The following is a 22,265-nucleotide window of genomic DNA, read 5'->3' as shown; positions in this document are numbered from 1 at the left end:
ACAAACTGTCTTCACACATGTAAGGATTCTGTCCTTAATTATGTCACCAGCCTGCGACGGCATCCCAGCCTAAAAAGCAGGCGGGCCCTCTGTGCGTTCCCTTTTTTCCCTTTCTGCTCTCTCTCTTTCTCTCTCTCTCTCTCTCTCTCTCTCTCTCTCTCTCTCTCTCTCTCTCTCAATAAAGCTCTAAAAAGGTAACCATGGCTTGTGATTCTTCCGATCAGCACTCTCCTCCGCTGGCATGGCCAACACATGTGCATATATACGGGTATTCACCACATACACACAAATGCTTGTGCAAATGATTAGAGAAAACCATGAAAGATACTTAGTTCCAAAAACTGGTTTATTTGACAGATTACATTTCTTGAGTAAAAACAAAATACAGATGTTTGCATGTTGTTTTTTTTCCTAGTGATCTACTAGCTATCAAAGCCAGGGTCCCCACACCTGAAAGACAAGGTCTCTACCACTGAGCTCCAAGCCCAGCCCCAGATAGGTTGTCTAGATAAGTATACCACAGCTGGAGATGCAGCTCAGTAGTAGACAGCTGCCTAGTCTGTGTGCAAGGACCTATGCCTGATCCCCAGCATTGCCAGAAAAACAAAAGCAACAAAAACTTTCCAGAGCTATAGCTTGGTTTTGAACACACTGAAATTTTCCTGTTGTAAGAATCAAACCACAAGAGCAAGCTTTAGTCCCGCATGAACACACAGGGATGGGCGGGCAGCAGCTGGTGTGCACACACTGGGGGGAGTGCAAATTTTATTTGCCTCCCATAGAGTAATTTCTGTTAGGTAAATTGATCTGAGGCTTCCGCCTCCTGCTCCTGACCCTTGTACTTCCACCACAGACCTTATCAGTTCCGCCTTCTTAACCCTTCACTCACACAGCTCAGACCCTTAGAGTTGCATGGGTTCTTTGCTGTCTTCTCTCAAACATTTCTTTCTCTTCCCACGCACCTTTTCAGCTCCTGGTGAAAAGATCTCTTGGCCAATTTGAATAAACCACTGTGCTAATACAGAATCTGTAAATGCCTGTCAAATGCATGCCTCATTCACCATGTCTGAGGGACTTTGTAAAGACGTAGGAAGGATCCTGCACTTTCTCAGGCACCCTGAGTGACTACTGTTGACCTCCAGGTTTGGCCCATCTTTGTTTATCTGTATTTTAGTCTTGCAGGCTGCAAGAATATATTATAGAGATTCAGCTGTGTATTAAAGCTATACTTTGACCGACCAAGGATCCGTCAAGTGGGAAGCCATTTATCACGTAATACTTGGTGTTATACAGCTTTAATATTGAGCTGTGCCTTGCTATGAATTTCTTGTGGGCCCATATACTACTAGACCATTTGGCAAATGGTTCAGCTTCTCAGACCTGCTGAACCTCTAGGTAACTAACTCCCCCGCTGAGTCTAGGAGACAAGCAGGCTGTAGATACATAGCTTTGCTTCTTGTGCAAATGGAGCTCAGACCATCCCTTGCCTTCAGGCCTAATGGCTTTCCAGAGCAATTGACTGAGAACAAAGGAGGTTTTTGCGTAACCAGGAGCAGTAAAGACTGGAGCGGAATTCCAGCTGCAGACACAGAACTGCGTGGCCAGAGAAAAGAGAGTAAGTCAGAGATTCTGGAGAGGGTAAAGCAGATCTCTTGTGGAGTTTATCAGGGCCAGCGGTAAGGAGCTAGGAAGAACAGATGGAGGACAAAGGAACAAAGGACGAAGATGAGACCCAAAGCATAAGTGCTTAGTTATGACCAGGGCTGTGAGGGGACAGAAAAAGTAGGTACAGAGAGGAACTGAGACTCAGGACAGAACTGAAGAAGAGTTTTGTCATTGTAAGGAACATGGAAGACCAGGGTGAACAACCCTGGTCAGGATTGTTCCAAGCAATAGAATGATGTAAGTAAACCACAAATGGAGTAGTGATAAGCTATAAGCTGTGTGTGGAAGTAGGGATAGGACTAGAAACCTAGCCAGGAAAAAATATAAAAGATGAAGCCTCAGACCCGACCAACAGAGCTCGCCGGGCCCGCGCGTGCGAGACGACTCTCCTCCGCCAGAGACGTGAGATCCTGTCCCCAGTGCAGACATGGCTGACCACAGGAAGGCTGACCCAAGATCCAGAGGAACAGACGTGGCAAGTCCGGACCTGTACACCCGGAGAGGTACTCCTGCTTCCATTTGGAAGACGGGATAAATAATGCTTGTAATCTTGCTGGGTGAATAAATGAGTGTTATACCAAGTCTGAATCAAGAGTGATTATTCCTCCCCTGTAACCGGGCTATGTGCACGCTACAGTCATAAAGGAATAAAGTAAATGGACAAAAGAGCATAATGTACATAGATTCCTTTCTCTCAGATACCCCACGCCTGACGTAGCGTCTTCCCCAGGACTCTGGGAGGAATTTTCTCAGGGATGAAACTTGGGAAAATTCTGTTATTTTAGAGGTTTTTGTGGTTTAATATTTTTTATTATTTTTATAAATAAAAAAAACTTCTGTTTTCCTCTTTTTTTCCCTCCAGGGTTGAACCAGGGCTTAAGTCCAGGACTCTATGCATAGTAGGCCGTCACCAGTCAAAAATACCACTTTTTAGCTGGGTGTAGTGATGCATGCCCTTAATCCCAGCACCTGGGAGGCAGAGGCAGGTGGATCTCTGAGAGTTCAAGGCCAGCCTGGTCTACAGAGTGAGTTCCAGGACAACCAGAGCTACATACTCAGAGCTTGTCTTAAAACAACAACAAAAACAAGGTCACTTCTCCAGGGCATTTTTGATCATGTTTAGATATGCCAACATGGGTGCATACACACACTGCCTTGGTAAGCAGTTTCCATGAGCGTTCCTCAGCCAAGGGTAGAGGGACACACACTTTTAACTTCACTTTTATCTATTTCTCGTGTTGTTTGTGTTGGTTAAACGGCGCGCTGCTCGTGGCTAGCCAGAGGAGAGTGCTGATCGGAAGAATCACAGGCCATGGTTACCTTTTAGAGCTTTATTGGGGGGGGGGGGGACAGAGGGAGAGAGGGAGAGAGAGAGAGAGGACAGATGGAAGGAGAGAGCGGAAAGAGAAGGGGGGCACACAGAGGGCCCACCCGCTTTTTAGGCTGGGACGCCGTCACAGGATGGTGACGTAATTAAGGACAGAATCCTTACAGTTTGTATGTTGTCCATTTCGAGGCCAGAGCAGAAGGATGAAATTGGGCTTATACTTCAAGAGTACACTCCACGTTGACAGAGAAGGTACAGCAACTGTCAATTCTGGGAGAGGGTGGTGAGTCGGTGTTTTTTCCTAAAGTGTTTCCAGAACTCTCACCAGGCAATGGGCAACGACAACCAAATGACCCGAATCTGATTGCACAGAAAAGCTGGGAAGGGAGTTTGGTGGTGGAATACCTGCCTAGCGTGTGTGTGCAAGGCCCTGTAAGAAAACCATGGATGCAGAAGACACAGCAACATGCTGCGTGCCACCACATACCTTCTTCCTCCACCCTCCCAACAAGAGGCAAGTGATAACGTGACTTACAGCGGAGACTCAGAGCCTGAGTGACTCACGGTGTACGGGACAGAGTTGCAATTTGGCCGACGAGAGAATTGGCAAGATTCAGATGGAGAGGAACAAAGTTAACAAAGGAAGTTAAAAGAATACAGAGGGTTTGTTGGTAGCTAAGGACACTTGCTGGGCAAGCCTGGTGACCGGGGAGTTTGATCCCCAGAATGCGTGAAGGTCGAGGGAGAGAGTCGCTCTACAGTTATTCTGTGACCCCTACACAAGTACTGTGGAATATCATGCACACACACAATAGTAATGTCAAAATATAGCGGAACGTCGGGTGTCGTGGTTCAGCCTGTAATCTCGGCACTCATGAGGCTGAGGCAGGAGGTTTAAAAATTCAAGGCGAAGGCGGATCTCTGTGAGTTCGAGGCCAGCCTGGTCTACCAAGTGAGTTCCAGGAAAGGCGCAAAGCTACACAGAGAAACCCTGTCTCAAACAAACAAACAAACAAACAAAAAAGTTCAAGGCGAACCTGAGCTACATAGTGAGTTCCATCCCAGCTTGGGCAACCCAGTGAGATCCTGTGTCAAAAACTAACCAGGCAAGCCAGCGAGATGGCTCAGAGGGTAAAAGTTCTCACTAACAACCGGAATTCGATCCCATGTGGGACTCACCCGGTGGAAGGAGAGAAGCAACTCTACTAAGTTGTTCTCCGACCACCACACCTGTGCTGTGGCACATGTGCATGTGCGCGCGCACACACACACACACACACACAAAATAAACAATGTTGTAAACGGGGCGAAGGACCCTACAACTAACCGGGCGCTGGAGCGAGGGCTCTGACAGCCACAGCACTTGCTCTGCAACCATGAGGACCAGAATTCAGTTCCAACGGGCACTAAACAAGCCAGGTGTCTCTGCAAATGCCTTTAACTCCAACCCCAAGGCGAGCAGAGACAAGAGGATCCCTGGGGCTTGCTGGCTTCCAGCCTGAGACAGTGAGTCAGTCCCGGGTGCAGGCAAGGCCCTTGCTTCAGAAGAACAGGCAGAAAGCGACAGCAGAGGACACCTGACTCTCTTCAGGTCTGTGAGAGCTGTATACAGGTGTACATCCCGGCCCCCACATTTGCATACACTCTCACACATAAACAAAGTTAGATCTAAAAAACTAATTAAAAAATACAGAATTGGAAATGATGACTATCCTTTCTGATGGAGGCTGAAAAACAGACTCCTGACAACAAAATAAAACCAACTCTACATGGTCCTTGGTGATCTCATCAGTGTCTTTCCATGAGCACACTGGGGGCAAAGAAGACTACAAGTGTCACAGACAACAGAATCCAGGTCTTCCCACGACCACGCTAATGCTTGTGTGGTGCAGCAGACGGTATCCTAATCTCAGAGGAACCGCCCCCTTTGCCTCTCTGAGACCTTATGCTTTGAAAGAGTTCTCCCCACATCTCCACACTGAACCCACCAATGCCAATCTCACAGTATTCACAAGGAGCCCCTGCTTTTTCTTCCCCTGAAGTTGTCTGGGGCTTCCTGTACAGGACATATGCTTCCTCAGAAACAGACTGGAGCCAAGACAAGGGGCTGGAGAGAAGGCTTGGTGGTTAAGAGCACTTGTTGCTCTTACAGAGGACCTACGTTCGGTTGCCAGCAATCACACAGTGGTTCATAACTCCAGGGGTTGGATCCCAGGAATCCAGTGCCTGTTTTGACCTTCTCAGGCACTGCATGTCCATGGTGCACATACCTTAATGCAGAGAACACCCTCATACATATAAACGTTTTTGAAAGAACCAAGAAAGGAGGAGGGTGTGGGGTCAGGCTCCCATTGCTGCAGCAAACACCTGAGATAACTAATAAAGAGGAAAGGTTGCTGGGTGCGATGGTGCACACCTGTAATCCTAGCACTCAGGAGGCTGAGGTAGGATGACCATGGGTTCAAGGTCAGCCTGGGCTACATACCATAACTCTTGTCTCAAAAATAAATACATAAATGTTTATTTTGCCTCACAATTTTGTGAGTCCATGGCTCCCGTTGCTCTTAGGTCCCTAGCTAGGCAACACACCATGGAAGAAGCACGTGGCCGAGCAAAGTCTGCTCTATCAGGCCATAAACTCAAGTGAGTGAAAGTAAAGGGCTGAGTCTCTCAGCTCTTTTGGATTATTGTGTAGGTCAAAGTGTGTTGTAGAATGAGGTCCTCGGAGGAAAGCAGCTGCCATGCTCATCAGATCAGCGTGCTAGAGGCCAGACTGCTGACATTCCCTCAGAGGGGACTGGAAGGGTCACTGGACCTGAGCTTTCAGATGCTCCCCCAGCCATTTATATGCCATTCGGCCCCGACTGCATAGGATCTTAGGAGGTGCTAGAGCACACAGGCTATGCGGAAGCCATCAGCTATGACGAGGGGGGACTTTCAGGGGCCCAACTTCAGGGTCACTCTTGTAGGCAACCCCTCATCCACGTACTGTTAAGTCTGATGAACTTCAGTGCAATCAGTTTGATCAGTCACTGGGACCTTATGAGGAGTAGGAAGACATTTTTCCTACTCCTCATAAGGAATTCTTGCAACAAAGTGGGAAGACATCAGTACATCCAGGGAACACTCACACATCAACATTAATATTATGCTCCATCGATCTAGGTTATCAACGGCAACCCCAAGAGACGGAGCAATAAATACCCTGACGCCACGGTGCAGTCACAAAAGTCACGTTTCCAAAAAGATTAACGTCTGTGCTCAGGGCTACTTTCTAGTTCCAAGGAATCCATCCAGTCGCCATGTCCTCCTCTGCGGGTCCCAGGCCAGGCGCGGCCCCCAACACGCCCGCCTGTCCTCAGGTCACCATACGGTCTCCGTTTCAACATGCTCCCGGCCCGCCCCTCCTCGCCTGAGGTTCTCGCGTCTACACCTGCCTGCTCCGCTCCGGAAGCCAGGTCCTGAGGGGAGAGGATGCAGCAACGGGCGCCTAGCTTCCTCACACGCAGGACTCAGCCGGCCCGCGGGACCAAGCGCGACCTCGGGAGTGCGCAAGCGCGCCGACCCAGCGCCGGTGAGCTCGCCGGCCGCCGAGTGCAGCAGTCAATCGAGAGCTCCCAGGCAGTTGCGTCACCGTGAGGCTGACCAATCAGTGCTGACCTGACCATTGCTTCCGGCCTGCCCTCTCACCTGAGGCCGGGGGAGGGCCCGGCTGTAGCAATAGACTAAGGAGTTCGGGAGCATCCACTAGGAACCCGCCCCGCCGGGCGTGGGCCCAGGTAAGTGCAGCGGTGTCCCCATAGCATCGGTGACAGGACCGGGGGGACTCCTATCCGGGGAGGTTGGGGCGGCTCAGAGCCGAGGTGCCTCCGGTTTCCCGCTCCCCCTCCTCCATTGGCTGCGTTTGCTGGGACGGTCGATAGAGGAGGGAGAGGGACTGACTGTACCTGTGTTCTCTGCTGCACACCTGCGGGGCACCGCCCCCACCCCTACCCCTACCTCGAACCCCCAAATTCCAGCCCAGGGACCGGGTTCACAGCACGCCCCCACTGCAGCCTTAGGACCGCAGTGATTTGAAGAAGCCGATCGCTGAAGTCTGAATGATTTAGAGGAATGGAGCGTCCACGGGCCTGTCCGTAGTCTTCTCCCTTGACGTTGTTGGGAGCAAATCTCCTTGCCCTGGGATTAGTGTAGGCAGATGGTCAGGGCCCTACAGCTCCGACATATGCTCCTGATGGCAGTGCGGGGGACCCACCTGTCGGCCAAGTGCGGGAACTGGATAAAAGCCAGGGTGCCTCCTGCCTGCCGCCGGGGCTGGGCGGACTCTGTTTATTCTTCAGGAAGGGCCCTCACTCCCATACAAGCTCTGTCTTCTCTTTTAACTCTAATGCCGCTTTGGAGTAGTTCCTGCACTTGGCAGCCAGAAAAACAACTTTAATAGCCAGTGCACAGCAGATAGGAGTGGGGGTGTAATAGAAAAAAGAGGAAGCCCTTAGATTTGGGAGAAGTAAACATTTGGATGCCTCCTGGTGCAGGGTTGTGGCTTTTAGGACGTCTACCCCCTACTTGCCCTGTTCTGGCTCTCTCTCTCTCTGTGTGCAGATAGATGCACATGTGGATGTGGAGGCCAGAGGTCAACCTGCACATCTTCCTTGTTTTGTTTTGTTTTTAAGACAGGATTTCTCACTAGCCTGGGGCCACTGATTAGGCTAGGGTGACAGGCAAAGGAGCCCCAAGGATCCACCTCTTCAGCTCTGGGATTATAAACAAGTGCCATTATGCCTCACTTAAAATTTTTATTTTACATTTATTTATTGTGTGTGTGTGTGTGTCTCATGGCTCACATGTGGAGATCAGAAGACAACTTGCAGATGCGGGTTCTCTCCTTCCACCATGTGAGTCCCAGGGATCAAACTTAGGTTGTCCAGCTTGACAGAAAGTATCTTTATCCAATCAGCCACCCGGCTGACCACACCTCTCCCCCCACCCTCAGGACACACTTTTTTTTTTCTTTTTTAACATGCGTTGAACTCGGGTCCTCCTCCTTACAAGGCACTTTACCAACTAAGCCATCTTCCCAGGCCTCTTGTCTTTGTTTGTGAGACATAGGGCTCACTATGGAGGCCAAGCTAGCCTGGACTCAGAGCAATCCTGCCTTGGGGGGGGGGGGGGCGCTGAGAGTGCAGGCATGTGCCACCACACCAGGCTATTCTCTCGATCTTGGAAGGGATCTGTGGATAAACTGACCCAGAAAGGCAGCTGGCTTTTGTGGTGCTGAGTCTGTTTAACCAAACGACCGAAGGACCGAGTTACATTTGTTTTTAGAGGTTTGTGGTGAAGTAGAGGTTGCTTCCGTGGGAGACGTGCCCTCTATCCCTTCGCTTCTGCAAAAACAATGATATCTCAGGATCCCAGAATCACAAGACCTCCATACACCCACTTCAAGAGTCCTGTGACCCAGTGACCCAAGCCAGGTTGCATGGTGATCTCACAGGAAGAGGCATGTGACCTGCTGGGGAAGCATCCTGTGGAGAGGCACAAAGGAGTTGTGGTTGGTCAAGGATGTTTGCCCGGTATGGCCTTTAGCTCAGATGTGACTAGTGCCTGAGTCCCCACTTGGAAGGGAGTTGGTAAATACAGCCCCTGCTCCATCCTGTTTCTGCAGCAGAGTATTCTTCCATTAGCTGCCCAGAAGGTTCAACTATGTCTGAAAGAAAATTACTGCTTAGTCATTTATCTGAAGGAAAATGTTTCAAATACATCTTTACTTTTTGAGCTCAACCTTCAGGCTCAGCTTGACTTAATTGGTTGTTTATACATTGAATTGTGAATTGGGTTTGGTTTTGGTTTTTCGAGACAGGGTTTCTCTGTGTAGTTTTGGTGCCTGTCCTGGATCTCACTCTGTAGACCAGGCTGGCCTCGACCTCACAGAGATCCGCCTGGCTCTGCCTCCCAAGTGCTGGGATTAAAGGCAGTTTGCAACTACGCCCGGCTGTGAATTGTTTTTGGAGGAGGTGGGGATTGAGACAGACTCTTACAATGTAGCCTAGGCTGGCCTTGAACTCCTCATCCTATTTCTGCCTCTTACGTGCTGGAACTACGGGAATGTACCACCTTGGCTGGCTTGAGTTTTATTTCCTTTTTTAAAAATTGCTTTTTAAATTTATTTGTTAATATTGTGTATGTGTATGTGTGTGCGCATACTAGTAACAGAGGGCAACTTTGTGTAGTAGGTTCTCCTCTTCTACCTTTATGTGGACTCAGGAGGTTAAACTCACATCGCCAGCCTTGTGTGGCAAATGGCCTTTACCTACTGAGCCTTGTTGTCCACCTCTGGCTTGATTTTTCTCCTCAAGAGACCGGAACCTGGTAAGACAGCAAACACCTGTAATGCCAGCACTAGGGAGACTGAGGCAGAAAGATTGTGGGGTTCAGGCCAGCCTGGACTATATAGTGAGACCTTGACTCCAACATATAAACAAAAACTGAGGTGAATGTGTAATGGTTTTGTATCCAGTGATAAAGTGACATCAGTGACAGTCACAGAGGTCATGCTGGACACTGAACAATGTTTATCCTAAGTTCTGTGTCTGTGTTACCTCATTTAGTTCGTAGGAGGTAGGTCCCTTTTCCTTTCTGTTTGTCACATGTTGTTACATGTACTCAAGGCACAGAGAGGATAGTTAGCTTTGGTGATGTTAGAAGCCACCTGTGGGGGTGCACACCTGTAAGCCTGTCACTCGGGAGGTGGAGTTAGGCGTTCAAGATCATCCTCTGCTTCACAGTGAGTTGGAGCTATGGGAGACCCTGTCTCAAAGCAAAATAAAAACAAACAAAATAATAAAGAGAAGAAGTCATAGAGCCAGGCCCCAAACTCTGGTGCTCTGGATTCTGACAACTCTCAATGGTCAGTGTGAAGCAGGTAGAGGGGCCTTCAAGACTGGCCCAGAGGAAGGAAGGATAGACAGTTGGTGCCACTGGGGCCCCAACTAAGGTCTCTAGACAGAGATGAACTCAGAAAGCTAGTATCCTGATTCCCACCCCACCCACATGTGTACACGTGAGTGTGTGTGTGTGTGTGTGTGTGTGTGTGTGTGTGTGTGTTTGCTAGAGAGGAAGAGAGAGCCCCTGTGGTTGAAGAGATCATTGGTTCTGTGGGAACACTCCATTCTCCTCACCCCCCCCCCAAAAAAAAATCACTGCATTCTGGTGCGTCTGGTGCATTCTGGTGGTCAGTCTCCCTCCTGGAGTTTCTATTTCAGGTCATGGATGTTTCTCAAAAGTTGTCCCTGCCTGCCTCTGGCTTCCTGTTGCATATCCCTGCAAGACCGCTTTCTCCTTTGTGACTGTCAGACTCACTGGGTTCCAAAAGAGCCGATTTTGCCTGAGGCAGATGCTCCTATTTCCAGATTGTTCCATCTCCAGTCCTCATCACACTGGCAGAGCCTTCTGGAGCGCCCCCGTGCCTGTGGCAGACTGCAAGAGTGGAGCGGCCTGGCACAGCCTCGAGGTCCCTAAATAAACTTACCTATCTTCCCAGTACTTCCAATTCCCGGGCTGGACTCTCTCGACAGGTTCTCACGTAGCTGAGGCGGACCTTCAACTCTACCTTTCTGAGTGTTGGGATTACAGGCGTGAGCCACCACACCTAGTCTCTGGGATGCTGGAGATGAAACCCAGCACTCCGTGCATGCTAATATAATTAATATAAATTGGGTGTGGTGGTGCACGCCTGTAACCTCAGCACTTGGGAAGCAGCGGCAGGAGGATCAGAAGTCAAGATCATCCTAGCTACAGAGAACATTTGAGACCAGCCCTGGGGCACATGAGACCCTGTCTCAAATTTAAAGAGGCAAAGCATCCCCATAATGAGAAAGAAGAAGAGACAAAGAAAGAAGTTTATACTAAAAGGCACGCTTTGCTTCTGGTTGCTATGGTGACTGCTTGCTTGTCTCTTGGGAACCTCCATGTGCCGTGTGTGGGATGATGCAGCCACTAAACAAGGTTTCCATGATGTCCCCTGGTCCAGGAGCCATGACACTGATGGCTTTTCTCTTGTCCCCATCTTCGCCACAGCACTGTGGCCATGCCTGCCTCTGTGCTGTGGGCCGTGGACCTCTTCGGGAGAGTGTATACCTTGTCGACGGCTGGCCAGTACTGGGAGCTCTGCAAGGATGTCCAGATGGAGTTCAAGCGGGTCAGCGCAGCCACTCAGTGCTGCTGGGGCATCGCCTGCGACAACCAGGTCTACTTGTACGTGTGCTCCAGTGATGTGCCCATCCGCCACCGAGAGGAGGCCTATGAGAATCAGGTAGTGCTGGTGGGGGGGGGGGGTGGGGGGGGTTGCTGAGGTGGTCCGCTCCCCTCCAGCTCGTCCCTGAGACCACCCCTGTATCTCCTGGCCTCAGCGTTGGAACCCCATGGGAGGCTTCTGTGAGAAGCTCCTGCCGAGTGACCGCTGGTCGTGGAGTGACGTGAGTGGGCTCCAGCATCGGCCGCTGGACGGGGTAGCCCTGCCCTCGCCACACTGGGAATGGGAATCGGACTGGTACGTGGATGAGAACTTTGGAGGGGAGCCCACCGAGAAAGGGGTAGGTGAACTCAGTACCCTCCATGGATGCCCCTTGGGCTGCTCAGCTTGTCCCCCGGTGGCACCCTCCCTGTTGGTGTCCAACCTCTGCTTGCTACGGGATTGGATACCCTAGTCCCTCCTTCCCTCCACCTTCCCATCCCTTCAGATTCCACGCCCTCCCCCGCCAAGCCAGATAAGGCTCCAACCTTGGTATTTCAGGGGTGGACGTACGCTATGGACTTTCCCGCCACCTACACTAGAGACAAGAAGTGGAATTCTTGCGTGCGGAGGCGGAAGTGGATCCGGTATAGGAGATACAAATCCCGGGACGCCTGGGCCAAGGTCTTTGTGCCTAAATGGGGCAAGAGTGTGGGTGGGGCATGGGGTCCCCGATAGGGTCACAAGGATAGGCATCTTCTTCCCCGCACTGGGGTGCAAGGGGACACCATGCCCACCCTAGGACCTGGCCTTTGATTTATTTGCTGTAGCCCTACAAGTCCCCTCATTTGGGAGACAGCCACACAGGGTCCAAAGTCAACACTGAACTTGTCCTTTCCCCTCCCCCACCAAAGCTCTAACGTTGTCCCCATGACCCAGAGCCAAAGCAGTGGCTCAGGTCTGGCGTCGTATGAAGGGGACAGAACAGAGGGTATCCATGGCCAGGTCCACAGGCCTGCAGTCTTGTGAAGTCAGACAGGATGGCCCACGGGGAGGGTGGAAGGACTGGAGGAGAGGCCGGCGGGGGAGGGTGACGCAGTGCAGGTCACCAGGTGGTGACAGCCATTGCTTCTCACCCCTTTTTTTTTTTTCAGATCCCCTCGAAGGATGACCCCAAGGAACTCCCTGACCCCTTCAATGACCTGTCTGTGGGAGGGTGGGAGATCACAGAGGAGCCTGTGGGCCGCCTGTCAGTGTGGGCTGTGTCCCTGCAGGGAAAGGTAAGTCCCGCTACCACGGTGCCCGAGGTTTGACATGGCAAAGGAGGCCAGCTGCAGGCTGCAGCGGTGCAGAAGGAAGAGAGCTGTTGGCCTCCTGTCCCTGGAACTGGGACTGCCTGGGCGGGCAGAAAAGTTACCAGACTCCACAATACCCTGGAAGCCTTGGGACCTGTCCCTCGTCCTAGCCCACTTCAGACTCAGATGTAATCAATTCTGTCTCCTTGGGACAGGTTCTGGGCTCCCTGCCAGCTCCTTCCTCCAGTCTCCAGGAGCATTGTGGATGTGTGGGTGGGCGAATGGCCGATGTGTGGAGAGACTGATGGTGTGTAGCTGGATGGATGATGGTGGGTATATGGATGGATGGATGATGTAGCGTAAGTAGATGTGATAGATAACAGAAGACTCCTGGGTGGGTAGGTGGGTGGGTGGGTAGATGACAGGGAGACGAATGGGTCAGTGGTGGGACAAACGGATGGTGGGTGAGTGAGTAGATGGTTGGGTGGATGGTTGAATGGATGATGGGTGTGTGAATGGATGGGAAGTGATTAGGTGGATGAGGAGTGGGTCAAGTGGTTGATGGGTGGGAGGGTGTGGATGCATGATGTGCGGGTGGATGGATGGTAGGTGTATAGATGGAGGGTGAGGGAGATGTATAGGTGAGTAGATGGATAGATGGATGGATGGTTGGATGGATGGGTAGGTGATAGGTATGTAGACTGGTAGTGATGGATAGATGCATATTTAGGGAGAAATCTTTTCTCAGAGAGTTTGTGAAAAACACCAAACCTGGATGGCAACAGGAACACAGATGATCCTGAGCATAGGGGTCTGATGCCTTCCTTGTGGTTTTAGATCTTATTTTATGGTTATTCAGTAACTCCTGCATTAACCACATTAACCACAGGTCTTCACTGTCTTTGGAACAGTCAGCAGATTCTTTTCAGCAGGCTTACCTTTGGCTGGGGTCATGCTCTCTCAGGTTTAGGTAAACCACAATCCTTTCCTCGGAGCCTTTCTGAAGGGTGGTAGAGAGGGGCCGAGCAGAGTGGGAGCGCCAGCTCAAGACACTCCACCTGGATGCAAAGAGAAGGTAGAGTAGGGCCACCCACCTGAGTGCCAGCTAGCTGTGAGCCAGGATCACCCGGCACCACCCCTGCGCTCCACAAGAAGTGGCCCCAGGGCCCTGTGCTCCGGGAGGGAGAGACTTGTTCCCTGAGGCTGCCTACTTGGTAGCCAAAGAGGGGCTTCCCAGAGCTGGTCCAGCAGGGCCCATCGTAAGGGTAGGGTGGCAAGACCAGAGAAGTCAGGGTCCCTAGTCTGAAGACGGTTCTGCGGAGCCATCCTTCCCTTATCTCCTTTACCTGAACTGAATCAACTGCATAGGTATGTGCTATCGATCCCAGCTACAAGTCCTATTCTGTGGGCCCTGTGCATACGTGACCATGCACAAATATGAACATGCACATGCATGCACTCGCGCGCACATGCACACACACACACACACACACACACACACACACACACACAGACATAACTACTTTTGAGATACCATCTCACCGGAGTCAGAATGGCTATCATCAAGAAATTAACGGACAACAATCCTTGGCAAGGATATGGGAAAGAGGAATTTCATTGTTCAGGTTAAAGAGCAAAAGAAGCGGACATTTCAGACATTGGGTTGTCGTCGCCCCCCCACCCCCACCCCTGCCTGCCTTCCCCTGTGACAGGTGTCCTGGGAGCACTTCACCACTAGGGGGCACAGGTTTCATGGACTGCCTGGGAGCTGCTGAGCACTCCATGCTGACACTGGAGTCGGCTTGCAGTTGTTCTCACAGGCAGCTGCCGAGAATAGGTCTGTCTCTCTAGACCCACCAAAATCCAGGCTTTGCACTTTCTCACCAAGGTGTGTATATGAAGGGAGGTCTACAGAGTGAAGATCTGTGAGTGTGTCAGAGACCCTCATATGTGGCCTCTGCAGGTAGACAGATTTGATGATGTGAATACCACATTTGCTTCTCTCCTCCCAGGTGTGGTATCGAGAGGATGTCAGCCACCCCAACCCAGAAGGCTCCTCCTGGTCTCTTGTGGATACCCCAGGAGAGGTGGTCCAGATCAGCTGTGGGCCTCATGACCTCATATGGGCCACCCTCTGGGAGGGGCAAGCCCTGGTCAGAGAAGGAATCTGCAGGAATAACCCAAAAGGTAGCCAGCCCCGTAACAGGAAGCGGGGTACTTCCTGTCCAGAATCTTGGCTGATGGAGGCTGCCTGGGGTTTCTTTGGGGACTGGCAGGAAGTTCCTGGTCCATAGTGGAGCCTCCTGGGTCTGAAAATGGTATCATGCACGTCTCCGCGGGAGTCAGTGTGGTCTGGGCCATCACAAAGGACCGCAAAGTAAGAGCTGGGGGCTGGAGCTGGGGTGGGTAATGGTGCCATTTAATACCAAGGGTTTTTGTTCCTGTGAGCATCTTCTAAACCCATTAGTACAGATCCTGTGAGTTTTTCTTTTCTTTTTGAGATGGTATACTAAACATAGTATGTAGCAGAGGCTGGCCTTGAGCTTCCGACCCTCCTGCTCAGATTACAGACATTTACCATCATACCTGGCTGACGCAGTGCTGGGGACCAAACCCTGGACTTCATGCATGCCAAGCAACTCCTCTACCAGCTGAGCCACATCCCCAACCCCTACTGCGAGCTTTTTCTGGTGTTGAAATCATCACCCACCTCTGGGATGTTTGATGCCGGCTTGTGGTACCCTCACTCACATCCCTGGACTAAAATACTGAACAGCCATGTTTATTATTCTATAGGCCAACCATATCAGATAATGGGAAGCCAATATGCCAGCAACCTTGGCCATTTAAATGCTTTTCTTCTCTCCTCTGCCACTTGTATCTTACCAGAGGCAGGTCCAGTCACATTAGCCAATTTTATATGCCTTTGTGAAATCTATCTGTCCATCTATCATCTCCCTGTCTGTTGTGGTGCTGGGGGAAGGAAGCTAGGACCTTGTACATCATGGATTCATTCTAACTGTATGTAGGAGCCATTCCTGCCAACCCAGTACCTTAAAAAGATTTTCTGGAATGAGCCAGTGAGGTGATTCATTGGGTAAAGGTGCCTGCCACTAAGCTTGACAACCTGAGTTCAAGCCCCAGGACATACGTGGTGGAGGGAGAGAACCAACCCCCACAATTGTCCTCTGACCTCCACATGCAAGCTGTATGATACGTGTCCCTCTCTGCCCACCCCCCAAATAAATAAATAAGCTCCCCTCAGATTCGGAGGTGGCTCAGTTGGTGGGTAAAACACTTACTTGCCTTGCTATCATGAGGACCTGACTTCCAGCCCTAGACCCGATGTGAGAGTGCTGGGCATGCTGGTGTGTGCTTGTAATCCCCTTGCTGGGAGGTGGGATCAGACGGATCCCTGGAGCTTGCAGGCCGGCCCGCCAAGCTTACTTGGCAAGGTTTAGGCTGGTGAGAGACCCTGTCTCAAAAAAAAACCAAGGTGGACGGCACTTGTGGAATGACAGATGAGGTTGTCCTCTGCCCTGCACGCATATCTGCATGCTCAAGCACACAGACAGACAGACAGATGGATGTCCGGACGGATGTGCGTGCGCGCACATACAGACACACACACACGCACGCACGCACGCACGCACGCGCGCAGACCTCGGTCTCCAAAGATCTCCAGGAATGCATGCTTCTTTCTGATTTTCCAGGTGTGGTTCCGAAGGGGTGTCAACTCCCACAACCCCTGTGGCACCAGTTGGATCGAGATGGTTGGAGAAATGACAATGGTCAATGTGGGGCTGAATGACCAGGTAGATATGCACGTGGTTCATCCCAGTACAGCTTATCTACCTGCCACCCTCCCGTCCCTTCTTCCTCAGCAGGGATTCCAGATGAGCACAGTGAGGGTACATGGGGGTGGGGAGAGTGAGGGGGTTCTAGAGTTCTGGCATCTCTATTTGGCTCAAGGTCGTTTCACTTAGGACCCTGCAGGGCAGTCTCCTGGTGAGGAAGGGTGGGGCATGCATTCTAGCTATAAGAAGGTAGCATTGAGAGACTTGGGGTGGGGGGCGTTGCTAAATGAGAGAACTGTGTTCCTTCTCTTTGACTCTGTGATGCCATGTTTTTCTCATGGATGTCATCTTTACAGTAGGACAGTGTTTCCTTCCTCCTAAAAAATAGTGCGGTTTGGGGCTGGAGAGATGGCTCAGTGGTTAAGATCACTGGCTGCTCTTCTAGTGGACCCGGGTTCGATTCCCAGCACCGTATGGCTCACAACTGTCTTTAACTCCAGTTCTAGGGGATCCAACTACCTCTTCTGGCCTCTGCAGGCACCAGACATATATGTGGTACACAGACATGTATTCAGACACAACATTAGACACATAAAATAATGGGTTTTTTGTTTTGTTTTGTTTTTGTTTTTTGAGACAGGGTTTCTCTGTGTAACCCTGGCTGTCCTGGAACTCGCTCTGTAGACCAGGCTGGCCTCTAACTCATAGATCCACCTGCCTCTGCCTCCTGAGTGCGGGGTTTAAAGGTGTGCCCCACCACCACCCATCTAAAAAATAATTTTTATAAAGATGTGAGGGGTTGGAGAAGTGGCTCAGTGGTTTAAAGTGCTTACTACTCTTACAGAGGACCCTGGTTCAGTTCCCAGCACCCACATTGGACAGCTCACAGTTGTCTATAACTCCAGTTCCTGGGGATCAAACACATTCTTCTGGCCTTTGCAGGCACATGCACACCTGTGGTGCACATAAACTCGTTCAGGGACAGACATACTTATAAATAAATAATTCTTGGGTTAGATCCCTAGTGCCACATAAAACCAATGTTGTGCATGCCTGCAATCCCAGCATGGGGAGGTGGAGGCAGGAGGATCAGAAGTTCAAAGTCATCCTTGCTGACATAGTAAGTTCCAGCCCAGCCTGGGCTACATGAGGCCCTATCTCAAAAAATAAAACACGAAACTGGAGAGATGGCTGAGCAGTTAAGAGCACATATTGCTCTTGGGAAGATCCAAGTTCTGCTCCCCGTACCCATCTTGGGACAGCTCACAACCACCTCTAACCAAGGGATCCAATGCCTTCTGGCCTCCATGGGCCCCTGCATTTGTATGCACACACCTACACACATACACACAAAAATACACATAATTAGTTTTTTGTTTTTTTTTTAATTAAGGCAAAAGCACCAAGAGGACTCTGTGTCCCAGCACAGTACCTGTCAGCCCTGTCTACCCTGGACCTTGTCATCCCATAGCCCCAGTCTGAAGTTTTGGAGACCCAGAGCCAGGCTTCTGATTCTCTGGATTTGCTCTAACCTCTCACTTCCCCCAGCCCTGCCAGCCTTTTCCTGCCTGGATTTCCGGGTTTCTGCAATCATCTGCCACCCCCACCAGATATTCCTAGTCCTGACAAATGCACTCCTACTTGCCCCCTGTGTCACGATAAGGGGACTCCTGTCTGCATTTGCATACCTGTCCTGCAGCCCTATTGAGCACTCCTGGACCCTCCACTCTTCCCCAGCCCCTGACAGAAGGGGTAGGAGCTCCAGGTATGTGCCCAGCTGCCTCTCAACAGCACCCCTGTCTGTTCCAGGTCTGGGGTATCAGCTGTGAGGACAGAGCTGTGTACTTCCGACAGGGCGTCACCCCCAGTGAGCTCAGCGGGAAGACATGGAAGGCCATCGTTGTGGGCCGAGAAAGTGACCGGTCACACTCCGGCAGCTCATCCAGTCTCCTCAGGTGACACCAGGCAGCAGGGCACAGAGGAGTTGGGTGGGACAGACTGTCTGTGGCCTCATGGGGCAAGGCCAATGACCTTGCAGAAAATCAGTCTTTATCAGAGGATTGTGAGTTCTAGACAAGCCTGAGCTGCACAGTGAGACTTTGTTCCAACAAAAACGAAAAGACAAAAGAAAAAATTCTGTAGCTAGGCACCCTAATCATATCTTGATTACTATGATAAAACACTCTTACCAGAAGCAATTTAGTGGAGGAAAGAGTTTATTTCAATTGCAAGCCATAGTCCATCATTGAGGGAGTCAAGACAGGAACTTGAAGGCAGGCCTGCTTGCTGGTCCACACATTGAGCATTACCTCTGACTAAAGAAGTTACAGCCAAGCGAGGAGTTACAACCTGAACTATGCAGGAACGCTGCTTACCGGCTCACCCACAGGCTCATGCCTATCTAGCTTTCTTCTATAGCTCAGGACCACTTGCCCAGGGAATGGTGCTGCCCACAGTGGGCTGTGCCCTCTACATCAATTAATTATCAAGACTCCCCCACAGACTTGCCCACAGGCCAGTATGACCTAGGCAATTCCCAGTTGAGAGTCACCTCCCAAATGACTGATTCTAAGCTTGTCAAGTTGACAGTTGAAGCTAACCAAGACACTGGGTAATAGTTAACAGTTGCATGGATTTTTAAGTGTGCAAAATGCTACTGGATTGTATGCTTTAAAGTAGTCAGTGTAGTCCAGAGATGGTAGTACACACCTGTAATCCCAGTGCTTGGGGATGTGGAGGCTGGAGGGTCATAGTGAGTATGATGCTAACACCCTGTTTCAAAACAGCAACAGCAATAAAGGTCAACTTTAGTTGGGCATGGTAGCACGTGCCTTGTAATCCCATCACTCAGAGGCTAAGGCAGGAGGATCACAAATTCAAGGGCTGCCTGGACTACAGAAGGAGTTCAAAATTACCTACAAAGGTAATTTAGTGAGGTCATCTTAAAATACAAAAGTACAGCTGGGTGGTGGTGGCACATGCCTTTAGTTCCAGCAGAGGCGGGTGGATCTCTGAGTTTGAGGCCAGCCTGGTCTACAGAGCGAGTTCCAGGACAGCCAAAGCTGCACAGAGAAACCCTGACTCAAAAAAACCAAAATAGATAGATAGATAGATAGATAGATAGATAGATAGATAGATAGATAGATAGACAGATAGACAGATAGATAGATAGAAGATAGATTGCTCTTTGTTAAACCACTTCTCTAGCCCTGGATTTAATCCTCACTCCTACAATAATAATAATAACAATAATAATAACACCAACAAAAACAGAAGAAGAAAAAAAACCCTCAGTATACTTTCCCCTAATCAGAGAGACACCAGAGAGCTGGTGATGTTGGAGCAGTGCTCGTCTATCATGCACGAAGTTCTGGGTTACATCCTCAACACCACATGAACTAGGTATGGCGGTACACTGTAATCCTGGCATTTGGAAGGTAGAGGCAGGAGAATCAGGAGTTTAAGGTCATCCATGGTTATATAATGAGTTTGAGACCAGCCCTGGGATACATGAGACCCTGTCTCGGTACTCCGGTTGAGTGTGGTGGGATTGCTATAAATTCAGGGGTAGCTACAGAATGAGTTCCAGGCAACATGGAATATAGCCTGTCTGTGTCATGGAGGATAACCCTTGAACTCCTGGTCCTCCTGCCTCTACCTCCCCCAAACTGAGATGACAGGCGTGCACCCAGTTTTATGGGGTGCCGAGAACCAAACTCAAGGCTTCACCCATTCCAGGCAACTGCTTTACCAACTGAACTACTTCCCCAGCCCATCTAAGAACAACAAATCCACATCCCCCTTCAATCCTTTGGGGTGTGATGGGGTCTTCAGCCCCTGGGAAGCAGAGTCCATGTGTGCTGGACAGGAGCAGCAGACAGCTCCGTGAGCTTGCGACTTGGCTGAATCCACACAGTTAGTTCCAGTGGCAAAACACATCTTCCACCAGGAAGTGAGTTTGTCCTGTTTTGTCCCCAGCGCTGGCTGCTTCTTCGGTGATGAGGTGAGGGGCAGTGGTTCGGAGTCTGCACCCAGTGATACCGATGCCTCCTCGGAAGCCGAGAGACAGGGCCCCGAACAACCTCTCCCCAAAGAATCTTTGGACAATTCCAGGAACCTTAAAGAGAGCTTGTCCAAGGGCTCCGAGACCAGCAGGAACACCGAGCAAAGCATGGAGAACTCCTGCCTGGCCAAAGGCGAAGGGAAGGCTCCTGAGGCCTCTAGCGCCGATGAGTGCCACGGCCCAGCCTCCACACCAGCCGAGCTGCCCTGGACCAACATTGACCTAAAGGAGCCCAAGAGGGTGTCTAACCAGCCAGCTGCAGGCTTTCCTGAGACTACAGGCCTCTCCTCCCTGGGGCTCTTCCCACTGGGCATGGAGGAGCCCTACGGGGCAGATGACCATCCTCTGTGGGCCTGGGTGTCTGGAGGAGGGTGTGCCGTGGAGGCAGGCTCTGTGCTCAAGTGGTTCACTGTCCAGCCAGGTGAGGGAGCCCATGGGACTGGTGTGTCTCCAAAGCGTCCCCGTGAGTGTCTGTGGGTGCGCGGGGTATAGGTTAGCCTGAGGACCGGCCAACTTGCCGCCCTGCCTGATGGCTCTGTGCTCAACAGCCTTAACTAGGCAAGACCTTGGGTCAGTCCAGCCTTCTGAGGCTCCAGGGAGGAAGGCTCACAGGGCAGTTTGTAAGATGGAACTTTCTGGCAAGAACAGATTGGAGCTGGGGAGGTGTCTCCATGGGTAAAATGCTCGCTGTGCAAAGCATGAGGACCTGAGTCCTCTAGGGAGAGCCCAGGTACGAGTTGGGTATGGCGGTATATGCCATTAACCACAGTCCTGGAGCTCACTGGCCAGGCAGCGAAAGTAGTGAGAGATCCTGTCTCAAAGAAAAAAAAGTAAGGTGGAGAAATGATTGAGAAAAGATACCCCGCCATCAGCACATACACACACAAAGAGAAGGAAGGAAAAGAGAATTTATTTATTTATTTTTATTTTTTATTTTTTTTGGTTTTTTGAGACAGGGTTTCTCTGTGTAGCTTTGTGCCTTTCCTGGATCTCGCTCTCTGGACCAGGCTGGCCTCGAACTCACAGAGATCCGCCTGCCTCTGCCTCCCGAGTGCTGGGATTAAAGGCGTGCGCCACCACCGCCCGGCGGAAAAAAATAATTTAAAGACTGGTTTGGGGACTATTGGAGTTGCTGCAACAAAAACCCCTGCCAAGGAGGGTTTAGGAGGGAAGGCTAATTTTGGCATCATGGTGGAGGGAGCCACACTGCACCCACAGTCAAGAAACAGGGATGGGTGCTGTTTTCCTTTTTATTCAGGCTGGGGCCCCAGCTCATGGGATGGTGCTGCCCCACATTCAAGGTGGGTCCGCCCATCTCAGTTAACCCTGTCTAGACACTCCTTCGCTGGGTCTGGATCCTGTCAGATCATCACAGGGATGGGGGTGTAGGGAACCACACCAGCCACTTGTCCAGCTGCAGGCAGGATGGCACCTGGCCTGAGGCTCTGGCCTCTCGCAGGCCTGTCCTCGTCAGTGCAGACGCTGTCCCTGTCCATCACGCCCGCCCAGACCGCGGCCTGGAGGAAGCAGATCTTTCAGCAGCTCACGGAAAGGACCAAGCGGGAGCTGGAGAGCTTCAGACACTACGAGCAGGCTGTGGAGCAGGTAGGGCTGGCTCTGCCGCACTCCGTGTGCTTGTTCGGAGATCGGGTCTCACTGTGCCCCCACGCTAGCCTGGAACACGTTCTGTAGCCCAGGCTGATGTCACCTTGGTCATCCAACTGCCTCCGCCTCCCGAGTGCTGGGGTCACAGGCACTCGCCACCACACCAGCTCCTGCTCGTTTAGTGATGGCTTCTTCGCTGTATGCCAGCCCTGATGCGAGGTGTTTGTCCCACACACCCAGCAGTACTTCCAGGTCCCAAAGCAGATCCAAGGATAAGGAATAG

General features: G+C 51.0%; 1 protein-coding gene across 1 annotated transcript in view; it reads left to right on the top strand.

The window, feature by feature from the left end:
• Positions 1 to 6,638: 6,638 nt before the first annotated feature.
• Positions 6,639 to 22,265, top strand: part of Tecpr1 (tectonin beta-propeller repeat containing 1) — a 29,851-nt gene continuing 14,224 nt past the window's right edge. Inside the window, exons 1-11 of the mRNA XM_052754416.1 lie at positions 6,639 to 6,771; positions 11,069 to 11,303; positions 11,401 to 11,583; positions 11,784 to 11,906; positions 12,377 to 12,502; positions 14,530 to 14,704; positions 14,794 to 14,894; positions 16,231 to 16,332; positions 18,124 to 18,269; positions 20,293 to 20,798; positions 21,837 to 21,982. Of these exons, the coding sequence (XP_052610376.1) occupies positions 11,079 to 11,303; positions 11,401 to 11,583; positions 11,784 to 11,906; positions 12,377 to 12,502; positions 14,530 to 14,704; positions 14,794 to 14,894; positions 16,231 to 16,332; positions 18,124 to 18,269; positions 20,293 to 20,798; positions 21,837 to 21,982 (1,833 nt within the window). The 5' untranslated portion in view covers positions 6,639 to 6,771; positions 11,069 to 11,078. The remainder of the gene's footprint in view (positions 6,772 to 11,068; positions 11,304 to 11,400; positions 11,584 to 11,783; positions 11,907 to 12,376; positions 12,503 to 14,529; positions 14,705 to 14,793; positions 14,895 to 16,230; positions 16,333 to 18,123; positions 18,270 to 20,292; positions 20,799 to 21,836; positions 21,983 to 22,265) is intronic.

Source organism: Peromyscus californicus, unplaced genomic scaffold (genome assembly GCF_007827085.1).
Source record: "Peromyscus californicus insignis strain IS unplaced genomic scaffold, ASM782708v3 Scaffold_2__1_contigs__length_46816999, whole genome shotgun sequence".
In the NCBI taxonomy this organism is placed as follows: Eukaryota; Metazoa; Chordata; class Mammalia; order Rodentia; family Cricetidae; genus Peromyscus; species Peromyscus californicus.
Note: the sequence above shows the minus strand (reverse complement) of the source record. Positions and strands in the feature narration are given on the sequence as shown.